A 20,513-nucleotide genomic window follows, 5' to 3' on the forward strand; every position below is an offset into this window, starting at 1 on the left:
CTCCTTTTCCTAAAGCTGCACCTCCTCTTTTTTCGCCTCCTGACATTGTGCGAACATACATAACAGCGGCACAAAATGCTCCCAGTCCTAATGAATTAGAAATGGAATCTGATGAAACCTTCATGATCTGAGCAGGAAAAAGTAGGTCACTGCATCTGAGATGAATAAAGATGCAGAATTTAATTTCCTACTGCAGGCCAAACTCCATCATCTGGCTGCTGATGCGCACCAACTCCGTCTCATTTGGTTTAACAGAGATGAAAGCTGAAGCCTGGTGCTTTTTTTCATATTCATTGCTTTCTTTTTAACGAGTGATTACTGCCTTTGTAAATGCCCAATAAGAACACCTGTGGTGGTTTATAGTCATATCGCTGCACGTGACAAACCGATTCACTTCAGGCTAATTAAACATCTGTTTGACAACAAAGCTACATTTTATTTGACAAGATTTGGTATGAGACAATATATAACGTAATTGTTGTCATTCAAGGTAAAAATAAAAATGACTATAACTTATATTCTACATAAATTATCTTGTAGATAACAGACCATGCTATGCTTTTAGCCTAGCTCACATAAAAGCTGGTAATTAAACCAGCGTCTTTTCAAATTTCAAAAGAATATTGTTCTGTTGGTTGGAAAGATTGGTCGGTTCCATAGTGTAGCGGTTAGCAAGGCTGTCAGCAGAGAGACTTGGGTTCAATTCCCAGAGGAACCACATGCTTGGCACTTGCTAGGGGCAAGTATAATCAATATAGTACAAATTTATTTTTTTATTTTACTCGTTAGAAATGTGGCTCAGAGCTAAGTATCTCAGACATAATTCATTTTGTAGGGTTTGAGGAGTGTTTTCCATTTACTCACATTTTACTCTGTATTAAACCATGGCCTGTTTAGTTGAACACCCTTGTAGCCTCACAGTAATTGAAGAAAGACACAGACATTTACTTCTTGTCTCTCTCTTTTATTTAGTTTTTCTAGCCATCTGCTGGCCCCTAGTGGAAGAGTATTTATTGTTCTGTTCTATTGTTCTGTAACTGTCGACAAATATGAGAACAATTACGTGATACGCCAACCTACCGTAAAGCTAGGTAATAGCAGCCTTGGCAAAACAATACTGCTAAATCATTTGTAACCAGCCTTGGCAAAACAATACTGCTAAATAATTTGTAGCTACTTAGATAATTACACCTGACACAGCACTGAATAATAATATTAATCATTTTTATCCATGGCCAGCTGTGGTGCTGTAGCTACAAACTAATTTCAAAAAATGCGATCCCAAAATAGGCATTGTTTATAATTCCCAATTATACTTATTTATTATTGTTTAATTGTAATTTGTGTTCCCGGTTGCTGCTTATATTCTTATTTGTTATCTCCGGCAGCCTAATAAATAAAGTGTATGTTGAATACATAAAAGATGTGAGCACACGTTTTCAGTCTGACCTCTACCTGTAGATGTCATACTTCACAGCCATAATAAGGAGAGATCAAACTTCACATTTGAAAGGCGACTCCTTCTGGACAGTGACCCGAGGTCCCAGCACGGCACATTAACACCTCGCCACATCTGAACACTGCAATTTTTGAGCCTCGATGTTCCATAACTCACGACATTTCTGCAGCCGCAGTCCGTCCAGATGTAGCCTTCACTGTGGTCAGCGTGAGGTCAGAGCGAACACAAACTGAGAACATGTTGACCGCAGCTGGACCGTCTTTGTTTGAATGTGCGACTAAAACTGCCAAATAAAACCACACACCTAATACATTCTCCTCCGGCCCTTGCCCCCGCATCTCTCCCTTTTCCTCTCTGGGGTCGCATTTATCCCATAACATTAGCACTCAAGCTTGGAACGGCCCTGTTTTTCTTTGATTTATAGGCTATTACGACGTGTGTACTCTCTCACTCGACTTTCGTCTCCTGTTCCCCTCTACGTCTCTCACCCACTGTGGGTCCGTGTCTCCCCTGGGTCTCATAGAAACTTTTGCCGGACTTGTACAGCTGGCAACACTCTGCCTTGGATGAATTTATAACGCACTCGTATGAACTCCTCTTCACTCGCTCTCCCTCCTGGGTCGCATTTTCATGTTGTCCATACTTGAGACTCATCTTCTCGTTTTCACCTCTGCGGTTTTTTCTCTGCTGATGTCATCGCTGCCATGGCAGTACAACATTTATGGACCCCTGTTTTGTCTTTCTGAATCTTTGGTTTGGGTCCAATTAAAATAAAAATGCTTTGTTTCTGCCTGCTGTACCTGGCTTTAGGTCCTGTTATATTTTTGTCTCATTAGACATTTTTTCTGCTTTTATTGGGTTTTATTGTCCCTTTCTGCCTTATTCCCGCCTTATTTTCTTTTCTATTACAAGTGATTTTTATTCCTTTTGGCCTTTTTTGTTTTTCTTTTAATTTTTGTCCCTTTGCTACGTTCTTTGTTCTGTGTTTTATTCTTTGACACGTTAACATTTTGACAGCATTCCTCTTTCAAACTGTAAATGTAAGTACAGATCTTCAGTTAATTTAGGAATATTTTTAAATTTTTAACAAACACTTAATTAAGCTTTCTGTTGTTAGTACGAAAGTAGCCAAAGATGTTTAAAGACAAATCTAGGGGTCCTTGAGTTACGTCAGAGTTCTGTTCCTACAGCGCGATGTAGCTCGATTTTCACAGTAAGTCTGAACTCATACTGTGCAAAAGTACTGTACCTATGTTAACAAATTGGTAACATCATGATCTAGGACATAAAAATATCAGAAGACCTTAGCGAAATCTAGCACATTCCGATGTATGACATACAACTGCTGAATGTAAACACCGTCCCCTCCGCTCGCCAACTATTTCCCGTGCAAGATTTGTTTTAACGCCGTATGTTAGAATAATGGAACAAGACAAAAAATGGCCACATATCCACGTTATGACGTGAGTCGAGGATGGCATAAACCAAGGAGCCCGTTTATTTATAATCAGTCCTGTGCCTTCATGGTTTATACAGCATTTGTAGGCTCTATCTGCAAAGGAGATGCCGGGGTTTTGAGTAATACTAAGGGAATTTAGTTTAACTTCATTGCTGCATTACTACAAGACCTCCATTCACATACAAGGTAATAAAATTATACACAAGACCACTTCCTCCCACAAGGATATAATTCACTGCTGTTCAAAAAACACACTTTAAGAATGATTGCAGCAGTGGTATAAACATGACAGCTTCTACATGGCTCCAAAACATCCAGAAAACGCAGAACGCGGCGTTCTCCTGGGTGAAATATGAGCCGTGGTACCAGCGGGGCACAGATCCACTCTGAACGCTTTTTTTTATCTAAGGATTTTTTTTTTTAAAGTAACTCCCTGCACAGCTGACAGGGAGGAGATGAACGGCCGACGCCTTGATGATTCTCATGTGCAACGACAAGCAAAGGTCACCGTGCACACATGACTGCCGTCTGTGCACGTGATTACATGCTCACACACAAGATTACATGCTGCTCTGCGGTCTGTCTGACCTCACTACAGAAAACTGCTTTGTTTCGGAGCTGTTTTTAGTGTTGAAAATGTTACATGGGTATTTTTGTAAATCGTATGGAGCTGGAAGACATGGGAAAAAGAAGCAAGCCTTAATGGTGACTCATCGAGAACACATCCTCAGTCTTTTGGGTTTTTTAGGTTGTGTGAAAATGCCCTTTTTTGATCACTTGCTTGCTGGACATGTCTTCAGTTGAGTGTGTGTAAGCCTGTGTTTTCAAACCAGCAACCATAATATGGACTAAACCCTGGTCTCAGACACTCAGAACCTCACTTCTGACATATTAAACACCTTAGCGTAAGGTGAAAACCTAACATGTATTAGTTAGGGACACAGCTATGGTACAGCAGTCCAGCACTGTATTAACAAAAATAGCTGTGAAAGCAAGTGTACAATTGCGTTCGTGTGTGCGTACGCACCTGTTGGACATCTTGCTGGAACACACACAGCTGCAGCCTCTGGTGCAGTCGGACTTTCCGGTGCTGCCAAATGTTCTCCAGGCGCCGTTGGTGGTGCAGAACTTCATGAACCACATCCAGGATGCAGTGAACCTATAGAAATAACACAAACATCAATCACTCTGTGACACACAACTTTGTATTTACACAAAACTCCTTCTCTTTAACTGAATTGCACTTTGTGCTCTAATTGAAGCTTTGGAAACAAAAGGGACATTTTTTTTTACGTTCGATGCTTTAACCCTTTGAATTTTTATGGAACATATCTAACTTTTCTTTAACTCCAACAAAGTCAGATTTAGGTATCTGATCTTCTTTGTTGAATTTTATGGGAAAATAAAACCATTTCTTCACAGAACAAATCTTTGAAATTTAAATTATTTATTACATACTTGGCCAAATTTGACTTTTAGAAATTATCATCATTTTAACGGTTTCCATTCTAGCTTGGTGTTTGCTCTGACTAGACAAATTATAAAAAACAAAACAAAGCTAAATGCCTCACAAATATATCATGATAAAACAGTTTGAAGAGTCTTAGAGATTTTTCTCAATACTTTTTGACTCACCCTTGTGCTTTGCAGAAGACCCCGTGTCATAAACGCAGATGCACTCACCGCTTTGGAGTAATTGGCAGTGGCTGTCAGCGATTCAGAATTGCCAGGACTCAGGGGTCTTTGGAGGACGTCCAGCAGGGCTTTACCATCCTGACTCACCTGGAAACACAGATTAAGGTCAAAGGTTGATATGTCAAAGACTAGAGATTCTATACACACACAGTTTACTGACAGAAAGGCAGACAGGAGGAGATGCTGGCTTTCTTTTCTCTTCTCCCCCCTCTGTGCTCTACAAAACATATATTTTCCAAATTAGCATGTTGCCTCCACTTCCTAATTGCTTAATTACAGATGATTCACACCACTAAAACTACCTCACACAGACAGGAAGTCCTGTAATAAGTTGAGGAATTGTGGCTAAGGATGGACTCTAATGGTTGTTTAGGTTTTATTTTAGGTCTTTCAGCCAAAATAAAAGGAGCTGCTGGTTCACATCAGGATCTGTTCCCATAAATCTTTGATAAGTGCCAGCATCTGAACTCAAATGATAACTTCAGTGCCTGTTGTAGCCTTAAGAGCATTATGTAACGCTTATTCATTTGCAGTGTGTTGGGTTGGAGAGCGGGCTACACCCTAGCCAGTTAGCCAGTCCATCACATGGCACATATCAAGCTAAGCCCCCAAAATGCATTATTCTGACCTGTGGCATATCTAATTTTTTTTAAATTCTCCACTGACCTGTGGCATATCTAATTTTTTTTTCTTAATTCTCCGGCACTCCACCAAACAAAAAATGTCATAAAAAGTGCTGGTAATAAAATCTATTGATCTTCGAATTACAATTTACTGACACAGTAAGAAACCTGGCCTGTTTAGTTGAACACCACACTGACATACAGGAATTAAAGAAAGACACAGAGAACTTTTTCAACAGCCTCGAGTCTCTGTTTTCTTTTTTAAGTCACCTCGTGGAGAGAGTGTTATAAGTGTTCTGTCTGTAATTGTTGCATAGACTAACAAAGACACGTTATTTGCAGTAAATAATAATTTAAAAAGTCCAATTTAGTTGACTGAGTGTTTCCTTGTACGTTTTTCCACAAAAAGTACCGTACAAGAAAGTGTTGAATAAACGGCTCCAGTTTTAACACCACCAACACCTTCAACGTGGTTGTCTGTGTGCTTACCTCGGTGTAGGCCTGGGTGACCTGCTCATACAGACTCTGGTGACGGTGGATGGCCAGCTCCAGCTCCTGCATCTCAGAGGGCAGACCTCCCTCACTGCAGACTTTACACCAGGCCTCCACCTCTGACAGGAACTGAGACAAATACACACACATAGAAACAATATTGTCAAATAAAGTTTGTTGGTGAGCCATGTAAGGAAAAGGCTTCAGAAATAAAGAACAACACAGCTTTCACACTTCTATTTTCCCACATAATCCTTCAAACGTCAACAGCTACATATATTTGGATGTCAAGGTTTGATGACACAGCAAAAAGAGTGTAGCTGTATTCTTCAGAGTTCACATTTGGTTTTTTAAAGCTTCTCTTTCTGCTGTCTCATTTCAGTTCTTAACTATTCCGAAAGCCCAAATATCTCACCTGTCTTGGAAAGCAGGAAATGTGTAAAGACGTAGCGCTAAGTATTATTAGCTTAGCTAAGCCCCTTAGACCTTGGGTAAGATTTATCTTGGTGTAAATGTTACCTGCTAATTTTATACCTTTTGCTCATTCCCTGTCTTTGTTTTTTTGGGGAGGAAACTTCTTAGTGGCTTGAATTTACTATTTTATACATTATTAGCTATTGATTTAGCATCACATGCTTACTCCTGTTCTCCCTTCCCAATCATTTGGATGAATTATCAGTGCTCTTTAACAAACTCTGATGTCGCTGCTATATTTTGGACTTTATAATTAACCTACTTTCTTTATTAACCTCCTGGTACTTGGAGTATAATATATTTTAAAGAAGCTAGCTAAAATTGAGTAGCTACAATACCTTTTTTTCCCGCAGTTCAGGCTTAACCTTAAGGTATCCCTAAACTTTAGCCGCAGTAAACAACCTTTTAGCTAATCTGGCAATATTTATTTTTACAGACTATTAACTATTATAACTATATTTAATCTATTTTAACCTTTTAATTTAAACTATTTTCACTATTACAAAAACAGGTATTGTTGCCTTTTTTTTTGTATTCCGTCACATATTTGTAACCTTTTATCCTATAATGAATGAAATAAAAATTAAAAATATGTTGGAATTGTTTGCTAGTACTAAGGTCTTTGGAAAAGAAAATAGCGAACTGAGATTATTCATGTTATTGCTGCCCTCAGCCTCTTCTGCTCTGTACAATGGGGAACTGCCTTCTGTCTTTCTCTGTGTGAAACTGTCCTGGAGCTGTTTTTTCCGAGCCCTGGTCCAAAGCAAATACAAAATGTCGTTGTTGCCATGACATCTGCTGTAGCCATTCATCATCACTGTGCAAAGAATTGTAATTATTCTAATCTGTATCGACATCGGTGTGTTACTGGAACATTTCTTTGTGTGTGTGTGTGTGTGTGTGTGTGTGCTTTTCCTTTCAAAAACCCTTTGGTTGAAATGTCTGGGGTTCTCTCATTGTTTGTGTGTATTTCTGATGTTTTTTTCTTTTTTTCTTGTCTGCATTTCCCACGTGTTACGTTTCATATTTTAACATGACACATTTCTGCTGTCGTGTTTTTCCTCCCTCATCCTCAGCCAAGCCTCCTCTCTTCCTCTTTTCCTCTCCTCCTCTCCCTCTATTCTGTGCTTTTTTTCTCTGCTCTCTCTCAAACGTTCACTTGTGGCTGATGTCGAAGGCCCAGCAGGACTCGAACATGTCCCATCTGTTGCCATGTCAACACTCCAAGAATTAGCAGTGGAGAGTGGGTTTGATTTATTTTACAGGAAAGAAAAGAAATAATAGAGCCATTTATACTTTGCATTCTAGACCAACAAGTGCTGTGACCGTTACACAGCAGCAGCAGCAGCAGCAGCAGCAGCAGCAGCAGCAGCAGCAGCAGCACACAGACAGTCGAAGAATTAGAAATCCTCACCAAACAAATAAAGATTAAAAAAAAACTTGAGAAAACAATAGTCATCTTTTCACCCAAAAGAGAAACAAAAGCTTTGACAAAGTGAGAAGTCCTTCCCACGATGCCAAGACAGACCAATTCCCACCTGTTCGGCCTTTTGGTGAAAGACAGACGACATGGCCAGGATGGTGGAGCGCTCGTCCAACGCTGCGGCAAAGCTCTTCCAGTCCTGATCTAACTGACCCGAGATCTGCTTTATCTGGGTGGAAGCGTAGTGACCAGCCTCCGCCAGTCGGCTCGCCACAGACATGATTCTGTTGATGTTGACGTAGGCATTCTGGGAAGACATGGAGAGAGAATTACACACACACAAAAAACTCCAACTACAAATTTGAAACCATTTTAAGTTTGAATTTCGAAGACGTCATTTACCATGGAGTTCATAGCAAAGTGGTTGTGTTGCGTCTGCAGCTCCACGGCGTGTTGGTATCCTCGGCCGATCTCTGTGTGGCTCTGCAGGAAGACCTCCTTGTTGTGACTGATCCAGTCAAACATCTGCACAGACACAGAGACAAAGTAGAGCTATTTGATATGCTAATGCTAATGCAGTAATGTCTGGGCTAATGCTCCTCTGTTGTCAGCCATTCCCCTTCGTTTCTCATGAAAATTGAAAACAAAAATCTATCCCTCTAAGTACATCATCATGTCCTCCTCAGCTCCACTTTGACCAGCTGACTGACTGTGATTAACCTCAGGCCACGACAGCCTCCGCGCCGGTTGATTTATGCTGCGACTACGACGACAACATCTACACAAATGAGTGTGTTTTTGTTTTTACCGCAGAGCAACAAACAGGCGTCATGTCTGACTGTTTTCTCTGGCTGCACTCGTCAAGCGTAAACCCGCCCACAGATGAAGCCCTACAGATGCTCGTCACTGATGTGGACAAAACTGATTTTATTTAAATGACCAATCCTCTCTGTTTATTGCAGGGTAAATATTTGCTGCTCCTGCATGTGGATCTGTGCGTAGGCTGACGAACACAAACAAAGTCAGCTGACATTCAGCACATGCCTGGGTAACCAGGGGTGGAATTGCTGTTTGGTCAACAGCATTAACTAATCACAACTGTTTGCGTGGAGACGTAGCTTTGTGCCAGCTTAAATGCTGCGTTTTATAAATATACTCATCGCTTTGAAGAGAATCTTTTGAATGAATCCAAATTTTTGGGGGGATTTTCTGGGTGATGTCACTGCTCGACTTTCTACCATATTAACCGCAAAATCCTCTGCTCCTCTTACAAGATGAAAGGCTAAAAGGCCTGCTTCTCTCTGAACGTTTTTCAGAGATGTCTGCACTGATGCTGCAGATGAGTCCTGGGGGACCAAAACTGTTCATTATGAAGCGTTAGCAGCAGCGTAACGTCTCAACCTTTGCCCTGTAATTTCAAACTAAAGATCATTATATTTAATTGAACCACAGATTGTTATTTTACCGCCAAGCTGTCGGCCAACGTTTCGTTTTTCGACCTCCGCAGCCTCTGAGCAAAGTTTTAGCTTCTCGCTTACAACATAATGACTCAGTTCACAGACGGGCACAGACGTTAGGCTAACAAGAGTAAGAATTTAGTGCATGGATTTTTTATCACCTGTAAAGGGTTGTGCATTATAGTTAAAAAGTTCTTATTAAATGTTTCTTTATTTTCACTATCCCACTGCTTTTTTGGTGAATAACCATATTGAACAATAACGCCACCTGTTGGTCTGGCATTTGAGCAGGACTATAGATTAAAAAAACACCATACAAGAAAAGGAATCATGGCCAAAAAAATCCTGATGCTGTTTTTTCATTGTTTTGATATCTATTAGCATAATTTACTGATGCTATTTATATTCAGTTGACTGTGAAATTACTCTCTGTTCAAAGTCAGGATAAACACAGTTGTTTTCTTTTCAATTACATGATTTATGACTTAGAAACAAAGCATCAGTCAACAACTACTTTTGAAAAATGATTTAAATAATTACATTATCTGATAATTCTGTTGTTGTTTTTTTTAATTTCCGGAACGCTCTAGTCACGACTTGAGCTCATCTGTTAAACTCAACATTCAGCTACAACTTGCCTTCTCTGCGTCTTGTTCGAAGAGGCGCAGCTGGAAACACTGGTCCAGCTTCAGTTTCCTGACGTGCCACATCTGATGGAGGTGCTGTCTGGTGGAGTGAAGCTTGTCCAGCAGGCTGGCCACCTGGAACACAGGAAAACAAAAACAAGATTTATAAAGTTGCATTTCCTGGTTGAAGAAAAACAGAATGAGACCGTTTTTATTTACTTGACAGCGTTTGTGGAAAAACAATAAAAATCTATGGTTAAGATTGAACGCACTGGTCTAAGTGCTGCCTGTTGTAGATCTTCTACTAAATATGAATCTAAATGTTTTCCTGTGTGTGTAATGCGCAGCATATGGACTTTGTGTAAACGAGATGTGTAATAAAGTTGATTGTGTTTTCCCACTAACTCTCCTTGGAGAGAAACAGCAGCTAATGAGACGACATGTAGTCACTGCTGCTGCTCATTAGCTGCTGTAACTGCTGTAAAGAACTGGAAGTTCTGAAGGTACAAACGAGGCCGTACACACGCATCAAGTACTGGATGTTCTCCCCACGTTTTTTTTCTTGGTGCTGTTGCAGAAAGTCGGTACAGTGTAGACAGAGTGTTTTTTGTCCGTTTACTTGTATTGAGGATGACTCGATACAACATTACTGATACCGTTATCAATCTGATACCTTCTTCTCCTCCAGGCCGCCGTTGCTGAGAAGATAGTGTCTCTGTTTACAACAAGTCGCAAAAAGTATTTTTGGGCTTTGGTATCAGATAGGACGGTCTACAGTTGTTCTCATCCTGAAATTTTGACCAAAATCAGACTGATACCTATCTTCAGTATCAGATCCAGCCATCTCTAACTTGTGCTATCATTTTTTAAAGATGAGATGAAATAAAATAAACAAAGTTTAGTTCCACAGTGGAGAAATTCCATAAAATGTACTTTTTTTTCCCTGCAGAAAACATTTCAAATTAAGTCAAATTTATTTTGCCTTTCAATTTAGTTGCATTTCTTATTCATTTTACTTTTTGGTCTTGGTTTTTCACCTTTTGTTTATTGTGACCAATGCTTTTAATTAGTTTAATTGTTGGTTTTGATGGCTAATCATAAGCTATGTTTTATGTTGCCTTTCTAATTTGTAAGCTAAATTTTGCTATTTCATTTTAGCTCAAATAGTGTGTGGGCTGAGATATTTCTACACTCTTTTAAAGTACACTTCTAACTTTAAGATTCAGCTTCATTGAAATGTTGATTATGTTTTAATTGAATATGTTTCCTTACATTTATTTTGGCTAACATTCAATCTTTACTGATCATGGTTCTTGACTTTTTTTCCCCTTATTTATTTTTCTTGCAGCTGCCATGAAGGAAGAATTACCTTTGGCACCAGACTCTGAAAGTCAGCAGAGCCAGAGATGCAGTTTCTCCCTGAAAAACCATCACTGGATCGAATGCACTGCAGCAACCTTTGGCCTTCTCGGTCCAACTCCTCCACTGGAGCCTTCAGCACCTTCAAAAACCAGAAGAGAAGAGAAAATACTCCATCACTCCGATGTTGAAACTTTGCGTAAATCTGTCTTAAAAATGGACAAAACTGAAATCTTTAAACCAGAATTCTGGCGTCCTTCCTCCTCACCTTCTTTTTCAGCTGGGTGTGTTCTTCTATCAGCCGTCGAGACCCTTCCACATCTGCAGGAAATTCCTTTTTGGACAGAAGCTCCTGGAAGACACAGTAAAAGCCCGTTCAGAGAAGAACATACATCTCCATCTGGTCGTTCTGCTTCACCTTCAGTGGGTTTCCGTACCTGCAGGTCTTCTAGTCTGGACAGCAGATGGACAGCACTGGACATGAACTCCTCTAGGGAGACTCTCAGATCCATCCACTCCTCGTGATTGTAGTCCAAAGAGCCCTCAAAGTCATCCGTCAGCTGGGACGGATCCACCAGTTTGGACAGACCTTCGACTGACACCATGCTGGTCTGAACCACGGAGACAAGAATTAATGAGATATGAGGAGAAAATACAGTTTTATCATCTGTTCATTATGTCAGTACAAAAACACACAGATTCAATCCTTATGTTCTGGTGTTTTCTGGTCAAATGATCCTTGACAGAAAGGCCTAAAAAAAAAAAACAGGACCACTGACCTCAAAGGAGAATTTGGCGCTCCCAAAATTGGTTTTCTGTTTCTGCCAGAAGTTGTCTGGTTTGATGATGAGTGCCACGCAGATCTCCGCCGGGAAAAACTCCTGCAGGGTCTTCAGCAGAGGTTTTATCAGCTCCCACTTGGACCCACGCATGTCGATGATGACGGTAAAGCCACGTTTACAGACATCCTCACTGGCAGGTAAAGAAGAGGGGAAAAAATGTGTCAAACTCAAGGCCCGGGGGCCATATGCGGCCCACTGTGTCATTTTGTATGGCCGACGGGAGCTTCAAAACACTTTAATAAAGTCCATGCAGCAGAGTTTCTTAACCTGATTTAAAGGGTTTTTTTACACAGCAATGAAAAATATTTGTAACTTGAATACATAATAATCAATTGCAGAAACATTTATTAATACATTATGGAGTAATTACATCTGTACAGTCTTCCATTTACAACCAGCCCTTCAAGCAGAACTGTACTGCTGATGTGGCCCCCGGTGAAAATGACTGATGAATGTGAAATTCCAATGGATTTAAAAAAAAAAAAAAAATACTTTGACCTAGATTTTTATTTTGTGGGATAGTTTATATTTCTTCTTTTATATGACTTGTTTGTTTACTAAGAATTTAATGTTTTCTAGATCAGTGGTTTTCAGTGGGGGGCACGGAAAAGTGTGGGAAGCCCTGCTCTAGATTATCATCTATTAGTCAAACTACGGCCCGGGGGCCAAATCTGGTCCACAGTGTAATTACATTTGGTCCAAGAGATCATATCAAATGTGTATGTGCATTTTGTTTTTGTTTTTTTGTTGACCTGTGAAAAAAAGGTTTACATTAAAAAGGAACTGAGAAGGCTACAGATAAAGTGACATGATAAGAAACAAATATCTATGATGTGTGTTTTATTTCACAATCTAATTTCTAATATTAAAAGAACGGTAAAGAAAATTGAAGCTATTACAACCAGCCCTTCAAGCAGAACTGTGCTTCTGGTTGTTAGCTTTGACTGCAAGGTTTGTATACTAACGTGTTTGTGCCAATGTAGCGTGTAAGAGGAGAAAAGAATGAGGTGATTGTTGATTCTGCCAGCGCAAACACCATCTTTGACTGCACTGTTTCTCACTAAGTACTAAAGATAAAAAGAAACTGTTAGCAACCTTTAGTAAGACAAACAGTCGTTGACCTGAGGGTATTTGTAGTCGTTTGTCAACTCTTTTGTTTCCCTAATTATAGCAGAAAACAAGATTAGATAACTGCTCACTGCTAGCAGCAACAGGATAATGTGTTCTTTCATTCGTTTTTGATTCTGGTCCAATTTGTGTTTTAAAGTTTCTGCAGTCATTACAGAAACTCCCTCCCCGCTCTCTCCCCTACAGGTAAGTGGAACATATAAATCAGCCCAGAAGCTTCTGTGTCGGTTATCAGCCAACCTTTTAAACTGTGAGAGCTGGAGCTGTTGTAACAGCGGCAGTACGGAATCATCCCGCATCACTGAGCGGACCATAAACAACTCCTCTAAATTCAGCCGCTGCTGATTGGACGAGTAAAAATACACCGGGGTGACCTCACCTTCCACACACACCGTCTCGCACAGCAGCTATTAATATAAACCTCCACTACAGCACATCCATTATAATCAGCCTCAGGGAGGCACTGAGTCCCCCCGCCCCCGTCACCATGGCAACAACAGGTCGATGAAGAGTGTTTTGAAGACTGAACAGGGGCTGATTGGGAAACATTTGCAGATACATATTTGGGGTTGGTGTTCAATCACTGTCAGCAGCTAACACCCAAACAAACAGATGCTGCGTTCAAGGACACTCAGTATTTAGGCTGAGACATGTAAATCCTGAGGATGATTTATTTATATTTTTGTTACTTTAAACATCGCTAATCTGTTTTTACTTTTGTAAATAAATCTATTGGGAAACAATTAGCTAGATTTGTAGCTCACTGCTGGTCACATGGTGATTTAAGCTTGTTTTTTTTTTAATCTTAGCATTTTTTTTCTCACCATTTAGCTATTTTTAGTGAACTTTTTAGTTATTGTCAAAATATTATCATGTTATTTATTTACCATTTATGGCTAACATTTAGCGTTGCTTTTTCTATGGCTAACTTTTAGCCATCTAATGTACGTTATCTTTTATCTATCTTCTTAGATGACTAATGTGTCATTTGTCTATATTTATTCTAGCTATCTGACTAAGATCTAATTTTTCTAAAATATTTTTTTAACATTTTAGCTCTTTTGGCTAAGGTTTAAATACTCCTGTACTTTTCATATATGTACATATTTCATGTAATAATGTGTGACCTCAGTCATTTGCAGAAGCATTAAAAACAGAGTCGACAAATGTTGTGTTCAAGGAAACTCAGTTGATCCTTAAAAAAAAAACCCTTCCCTTTTTTCATAACAAAGCTCATAAGTGCTTTTCTGTAGATTGATCTCGTTTTCTGAGTATGTCCTAAAATAACCCACCATAGGGAAAAGAAAATGTTTCCATCTGTAGAAAAACAAGGTTTTTAGTCAAACAATATCACATTATACACAAAAGGAAGATTATTTTAACAGCAGCAGCAGCTGTATTTGCCAGCTGGGCTGCAACAAAGACAACGTCAGAGACGACCTCCTGATAATTATCTACCGAAATATGTTATTTTAAAGGCTATTTCCAGGAATATTAGGGGGTTTCTGCTAAGCAGACAGCAGACTGCAGACACCGACTATGTTCCTGTTTCAAATACACTGGGACTGGTAGAAAAACTGCATTTTTATCACAGTACCTACTGTGAATTTGGAAATTAAAAATCATAAACCAAGTAAAAAATATGATGAAAAGCAGGTTAAACTCGATATTAATGGAGAGCAGGACCAGCCAATAGGATTCAGTTAAGCCTTTTAGAGACTGTGGCTTTCTAGAAATTCTAGTAGAATACTTTTCCTACTGAGCGATGTCTGCCATAAATAAAATGCATGTTTGGTATTTTTTATCTTTTTACTGCCACAGTATATTTCAGGATATCTTTGGGCCATCTTCGTCTTGTTGCGTCCAGAGCCTGTGGCCCTGCAGGACTTAATAGATCTGCAGCTGAGTGCAACAGATTGGCTGCTCTCGGCTTCAGACACTGCATCTTTCATGCTGATGCAAATCAAACGCTGCTCCCCATCTGACGCCGCGGCGAAGATGAAAGGAGCGTTTGATTCCGTGCCGTGGACAGCACTGAAGCACTCCACGGGCGCTGCAGCCTCTCTACATTGTCCTTGTTGTCTCTGCCACAGTCAATTTGACAACAGAGGGCTGTGTTTGTATTCATTGAAATGAAAATGATTTGCACACATGCTACCTCATTGAATGCATTTGTGTGTGTGCTTAAAGAGAGTGTCTCAACCTGGGGACAGTGGACAGGTAGGTCACCAGCCTCCTCAGGTCTTCCTGTTTTATCCGGTCGTGATTACTCCTGGCAGGAAACGTCAGGATTGGTCCTCCTCGTTTGTCTCGCCCACCTGTGTTGACACAAATGATCACATGATTCGAGTGGGTTGATTAAAGTCACTGTTTCACGAGTGACAAAAATAACGGTGTTTTTGGAATCTTTCTTAAATGAACAAGTAAACATGTACAGCTAGTGTTTAAGGTGTGGGAAAAATAAAAAAATGTGTTTGTGTGTGTGTGTACTTGTGTATTACTGTCCCTGTGTAAGATAATGGAGGAAGTACACGGCTGTCCTCTAAGAAGGAATCATACTGAGGGATTATTGTTGGCTCTCAGCCCTTAACATTTCCTCCTCTACTTCCTCCCTTCCCCTTCCTTTCTTGACTGCTCCATATTTTATAAGTCAGTGTTTTGATTTCCTTTTGATGCCAGTTTTTTTACTTGTAACAGCCTTTTTGCACAATCACACCTTCATTTTACTGTCTGCAATGTCACGTGAAAATTGAAGATTCTTGAAAAGTAGTACTTTTACGTTGTAACCTTGAGTCCTTACCCACATCTATTAACAGGCAGAAAACTACATAGATGTAAGGATTGGTATTTGCTTGAAGTTCTCTGTCTTCGTCTGACCCTACCTCACCCATCATAACAAAAGAAGTGTCCACACTTTTTTGTCTCGGGACCAATCAAATGACCAGGCTGGTCAATTATCTAATAAAAACGCCTGATATATATTTACTAATATATACTTTATATGTACATTATATGTTGTGGTACAGATTAAATGTATATAAAAATGGTTCAATTCTTACAGTATATGACCACATCAACACACTATAGAATAATATTTATTTATTTTATTACATTTTTTTCTCAATTTTAACAACTCCGCCGGTTTATAGAATAATATTTATTTATTTTATTAAGTTTTTTTCTCAATTTTAACAACTCCACCAGATCTACTTTTAGGACACACCTGTTCTAGGGTGTCTTCCTCGTCCTCTCACATGCCTGGCCTGTTTTCAAAATTCACGCAGGAGTCAAACGAAACAAAAAACAAACCATTTTTGTTATATTTCTCCCTGTTATGTCTTTGACCCGTGTATGAACTCCTCTGTCTCTTCCCGCAGGCTCTCTGGTTGTACATCTTCTGAGGTAATGTGACAGCTTACATCTTGTTTGTCCAGATTCAAAACACATTACATGGCTGAGTGTTTGTGAGTGGACTCAAAATGTTCAAGTGTCTGTCTCTCTCTCTGTGTGTGTGTGTATTTTCCTCCTGCTTGTTTTGGCCTTAGGCGATGAAAAACCTCCACCAGGGGGGAGAAAAGTTCACATGAGTGATGTTCAGGGTGTGATGATTTTCCCTGCCTTTGTTTCTGACTCTGGAGGTGAGTAATTCCTCGAGTTCAACACTGATCCCTTCTGCAGGTTCTGATGGCTATCACAGCACTTCCAAAATATTCCAACCAATAACTATCTCAAAACCCTTAGTTGTCTTTCCCAGAATCATAAGTTGAGTGAGGTTTATTTTGGTTGGGAGGTGGAGCAGGTTTACTACTAGATTGTTTCTGGTTCAAATCCCCAGCTCCTCCAGTTCTGTTTGCTTGGGCGGGAAAAGCCAAAGAAGAAGAAGAAAGGTGTTGGTGCTAAAAAGTTTAACGCTGTAAGTGATACGTCTCTACATAAAAACATCAAAGATTATTTATGACCCCAGTGTTATGCTTTAGTAGAATTATATAAAAACACACTTTAAATTACAAGTTAAAAAAAACAATAAAACACCAACTCGACAGTTACTTCTCTTCATTTTAAGTTCATGGATTTTTCTGCTAGTTTCATGTAAAACCGCTGCTGTATCTGAAAGATAAAAAAAAAACTTAACCTAAAGCAAAGAAGAAAATATATCTTCCTTTTATTATTGTAAATTGTCTTGGCTATTCTGAGGTTAGCTTTTAGCCGTCTACTCAAAAACATATTACCTTCAAGCTACTATTAGATTTGAAGTTATTTTTGGCCGCTGTTCTGTTTAGTTATTTCCGTGGTAACGTTTTTTAATATTATTTAATTTCTATTTGGCTAACTTTGACCTGCTGTTAGCCTACTGTGCTCATTTTAGTCTTTAGGTTTAGGTTAGCATTGAGTGCAGTTATACATTGTCATATATTGCCCAAATGCATGTGTTTTTAAGTACATTTTAGTTATTTTGGGGGGTATTTTATGTATTTTTTGACATCATTGAAAACCTGAACTATTTTTGTACCTGCACCTTAAGCAATTCTTGAAGTTCATTTTAGAGCTTGCTTATCTTAAGGCTAACAATAACTTAGGTTTGGGAAATGATTGGATTATTATTACCCTGTAGCTATTTAGCCAAATAGCTATTTTCTTATTAGCCAACTTTCAGACATTTTTAAAGCTTTTTGTCAGATTTTTATTCAGGTATTTTCCTAATTTTACTAACACAGAGAAACATATGATGGAGAAAGAGTTGCACCTGCAGTACGTCATGTTTTTTCATTATTTAAAATGACATTTGTGACCATTATGGAATCAAGTTTACCTCATACTGATGGTTTCCTGACTGAAATGACTGACACTCACCTGACACGAAGGCGACTTTTTCCTTCAGCACAGGAAGGACGTCAGATGCCCTGATGCCTTCAGTCCTGGAGGATCCTGCAGCACAGTGGGAGGAAGAGGCAGAGAGAAATGAGTCAGCTTTAACCATAACTCCCAGTATCAGCCCAACATTCCTGTAAGAAGGAACATATACACCCACATACAGAAGTCATGCATTCTTAGGATTCTTACATCATTAAATATGATGATATATTATATACTTTTGTCTAACAAAATATTAAACACTTGAAGACTTAAGTAATATATAATTTTCTAGCATTTTATTCCTAAGCTTCTACATAAACCAACATCCGGCACGAGTTGTGCCGTCACATTTTTTATTGTCTTGCAATAGTCTGTGTTTTGTTACCTGCTGCAAATAGAATAATAAAACAGGAGTTGATATAATTCCAAATGTTTGGTTAAATCTCACTCACGTTATCAAACAGGGAGGTATTTTAATAACGCTGTCTCTGATACAGACTAATGAGTGGAAAAACTAACATTTGTACTGTTAGTTTGGTCCCAATCAGGAATACATGTCCGGATAAAAAAAAATCACTCTGAAAATATGCCAGAAACGTTCCAAAACAGGTAACGTAACCAGAACACACTTCTGATGAAAACAAGCCCAAAATGTCCATGTCTTGGCGGGTGTGTGTGTGTGTGTCATTCTGTGTGTGTTTGCCTGAAGCCAGAACACTGTGCTAAACACACACATAAACACAGTCACAATTTCCAGGATCATTCCAGGGTAATAATGATAAACTGATCAAATCCATCAGTGCATGCAGAGAGAGAGAGAAACTGAATCAATGAACCCAACCCACCATCTCTGCAGCACGACAGCTATATGTTACATTCAAGAAGAACACAAAAAGGTAACTGTAGGGCAGTACTTCTCAAATAGTGGGGCGGGCCACCCTGGGGGCGCGCTGAGGTGCCAGGGGGGAATATGGCCCGCTGGACATAAGTGGACCACTGCTGTAATTCTTGAATGATAACAAGCCTCCAGTCACTAGGTGGCAGCAACGCATACAGTGGTTAGTACAGATAAAAATGTACATTAATAGTATTTTAATTTGCTGGGGTAGGGGTTGCAAGGGGGCCCCTTTTACATTCAAGAGATACGAAATGTTGTGTCTTAACACACTTTATAGATAGCAATATTAACTTCGCAGAGGGATTCTCAGAAAACAAGGATGTTATGTTGTTTCGCTGTTAGCAAGCACTGACTGAATAGGTTAAGTTTTCGGACTAGGATACGAACAGTTCAAACTGCTTGATTATTGAGCCTGCACTTGACAACCAAACCAGTGTCCTTGCTTGCTAACAGGAAAACCACATACACACTTTATGGTCTTATAATAGAAGCTCCGAAGCAATACGATATATGACGTAGCTGTGTATAAGAAGGTGACATGTTTATTATTTGTACTGTCAGTTCCTAATGGGAAACCTGATTCCTGCAGGACAGGGTGTGACGAGAACAGTTCACGTGTCACATCAGAGGCCATTGGCGACACTTCTACAAGTCATGGTCTGAGGGCCAGTGTAGCTCAAGGTTGATGTTCCTATGCATCAGTTTTATGTGGGCTTGTGTAATGGTGTGTCACTGATGGGTAGATGTAGTTTTGATTAAAGCCTAAAGTGATGTGCTACATTCTCGTCATGCCAGGGAACAAAATAAAACGGTTCTTTTGAAGTCTCTGTAGTCTGTTTGATTCTGATCAGTTTCAAACGACATCAAAACACAGTGTGTTATTCCATCCAGGCAGCCTGCAGCCGAGTTCTCCAAGAATAATATTTCAATATTCAGACCTTATCCAAACAAACACCGAGAATCTGGTTATTGTGGTTTTAACTTTGTCTTAAATCAACTCGGCAAACGTGGGAGTCACGACATGTGGTGTTTGCATTTGGTCTATTTGTCATTTTAATCAGTTTTGTCATCCCATCATTAAAATCAAATCAGATGATGGTTTACGGCTAGTTTAATGTGAGACTGCTACTGTATCTGTATCCCAAAGCTGGGAAATGTACCTGAAGCAAAGAAGCAGATTGATTTCCCCTATATAAATGCAAATTGGGGTGGCTTTTCTCTGGCTAGCTTTTACGCTAACTGCTAATGAATTAACTATTATTCAGTTACTTTTGCCAGCATTTAATGAAGTTATTTCTATGGCAACCTGTTTTTTATTTGAACTTACTGACGACCTTAACTTTCTGCCAGCGTTAGCAGGCTAACATTTACACGTTTATTAGGATTTCTTTTGTCCATTTAGCCATTGAGCATCAATACATATTAAGTAAAAAACATCCCACATCTTCTCTTGCCGCTTAATTGTACATTTTACATATTTCTTGGGTGTTGAAGTTATTTTTGACAACCTTTGAGCTATTTTTATTCATCTTTAGCTTTGTGGCTAATCTTCATCGTATGGCTAATTATGACTTAGGTCTGGAAAATCATTGGTTTATTAATAACCCTTTGGCTATAATGTGGCTTTTATTTTACTTTCTTGGAAAACTCTATTTTTCAACTTTTTTATTAGCTTTTTTCTGGTTGTTTTGCTAGCTTTTATTTATGTTTAGGTCTTTTATCTC

The 20,513-nt window shown here is 39.3% G+C and overlaps 2 protein-coding genes across 5 annotated transcripts in view; one reads left to right on the plus strand and one right to left on the minus strand.

The window, feature by feature from the left end:
- Positions 1-20,513, plus strand: part of phf11 (PHD finger protein 11) — a 959,893-nt gene that overhangs the window by 228,774 nt on the left and 710,606 nt on the right. The gene's annotated exons all lie outside the window — the stretch shown is intronic.
- LOC103391767 (kalirin) overlaps positions 1-20,513 on the minus strand; it is a 93,285-nt gene that overhangs the window by 36,841 nt on the left and 35,931 nt on the right. Inside the window, exons 2-13 of the mRNA XM_025064110.1 lie at positions 17,889-17,963; positions 15,241-15,355; positions 11,847-12,039; positions 11,505-11,678; positions 11,336-11,419; positions 11,078-11,209; positions 9,721-9,843; positions 8,028-8,150; positions 7,741-7,932; positions 5,726-5,857; positions 4,602-4,700; positions 3,946-4,077 (exon numbers count right to left, since the gene is read on the minus strand). Coding sequence (XP_024919878.1) covers positions 3,946-4,077; positions 4,602-4,700; positions 5,726-5,857; positions 7,741-7,932; positions 8,028-8,150; positions 9,721-9,843; positions 11,078-11,209; positions 11,336-11,419; positions 11,505-11,678; positions 11,847-12,039; positions 15,241-15,355; positions 17,889-17,963 — 1,574 coding nt within the window. The remainder of the gene's footprint in view (positions 1-3,945; positions 4,078-4,601; positions 4,701-5,725; positions 5,858-7,740; positions 7,933-8,027; positions 8,151-9,720; positions 9,844-11,077; positions 11,210-11,335; positions 11,420-11,504; positions 11,679-11,846; positions 12,040-15,240; positions 15,356-17,888; positions 17,964-20,513) is intronic.

Source organism: Cynoglossus semilaevis, chromosome 16 (assembly GCF_000523025.1).
Source record: "Cynoglossus semilaevis isolate Cse_v1.0 chromosome 16, Cse_v1.0, whole genome shotgun sequence".
Taxonomy (NCBI): Eukaryota; Metazoa; Chordata; class Actinopteri; order Pleuronectiformes; family Cynoglossidae; genus Cynoglossus; species Cynoglossus semilaevis.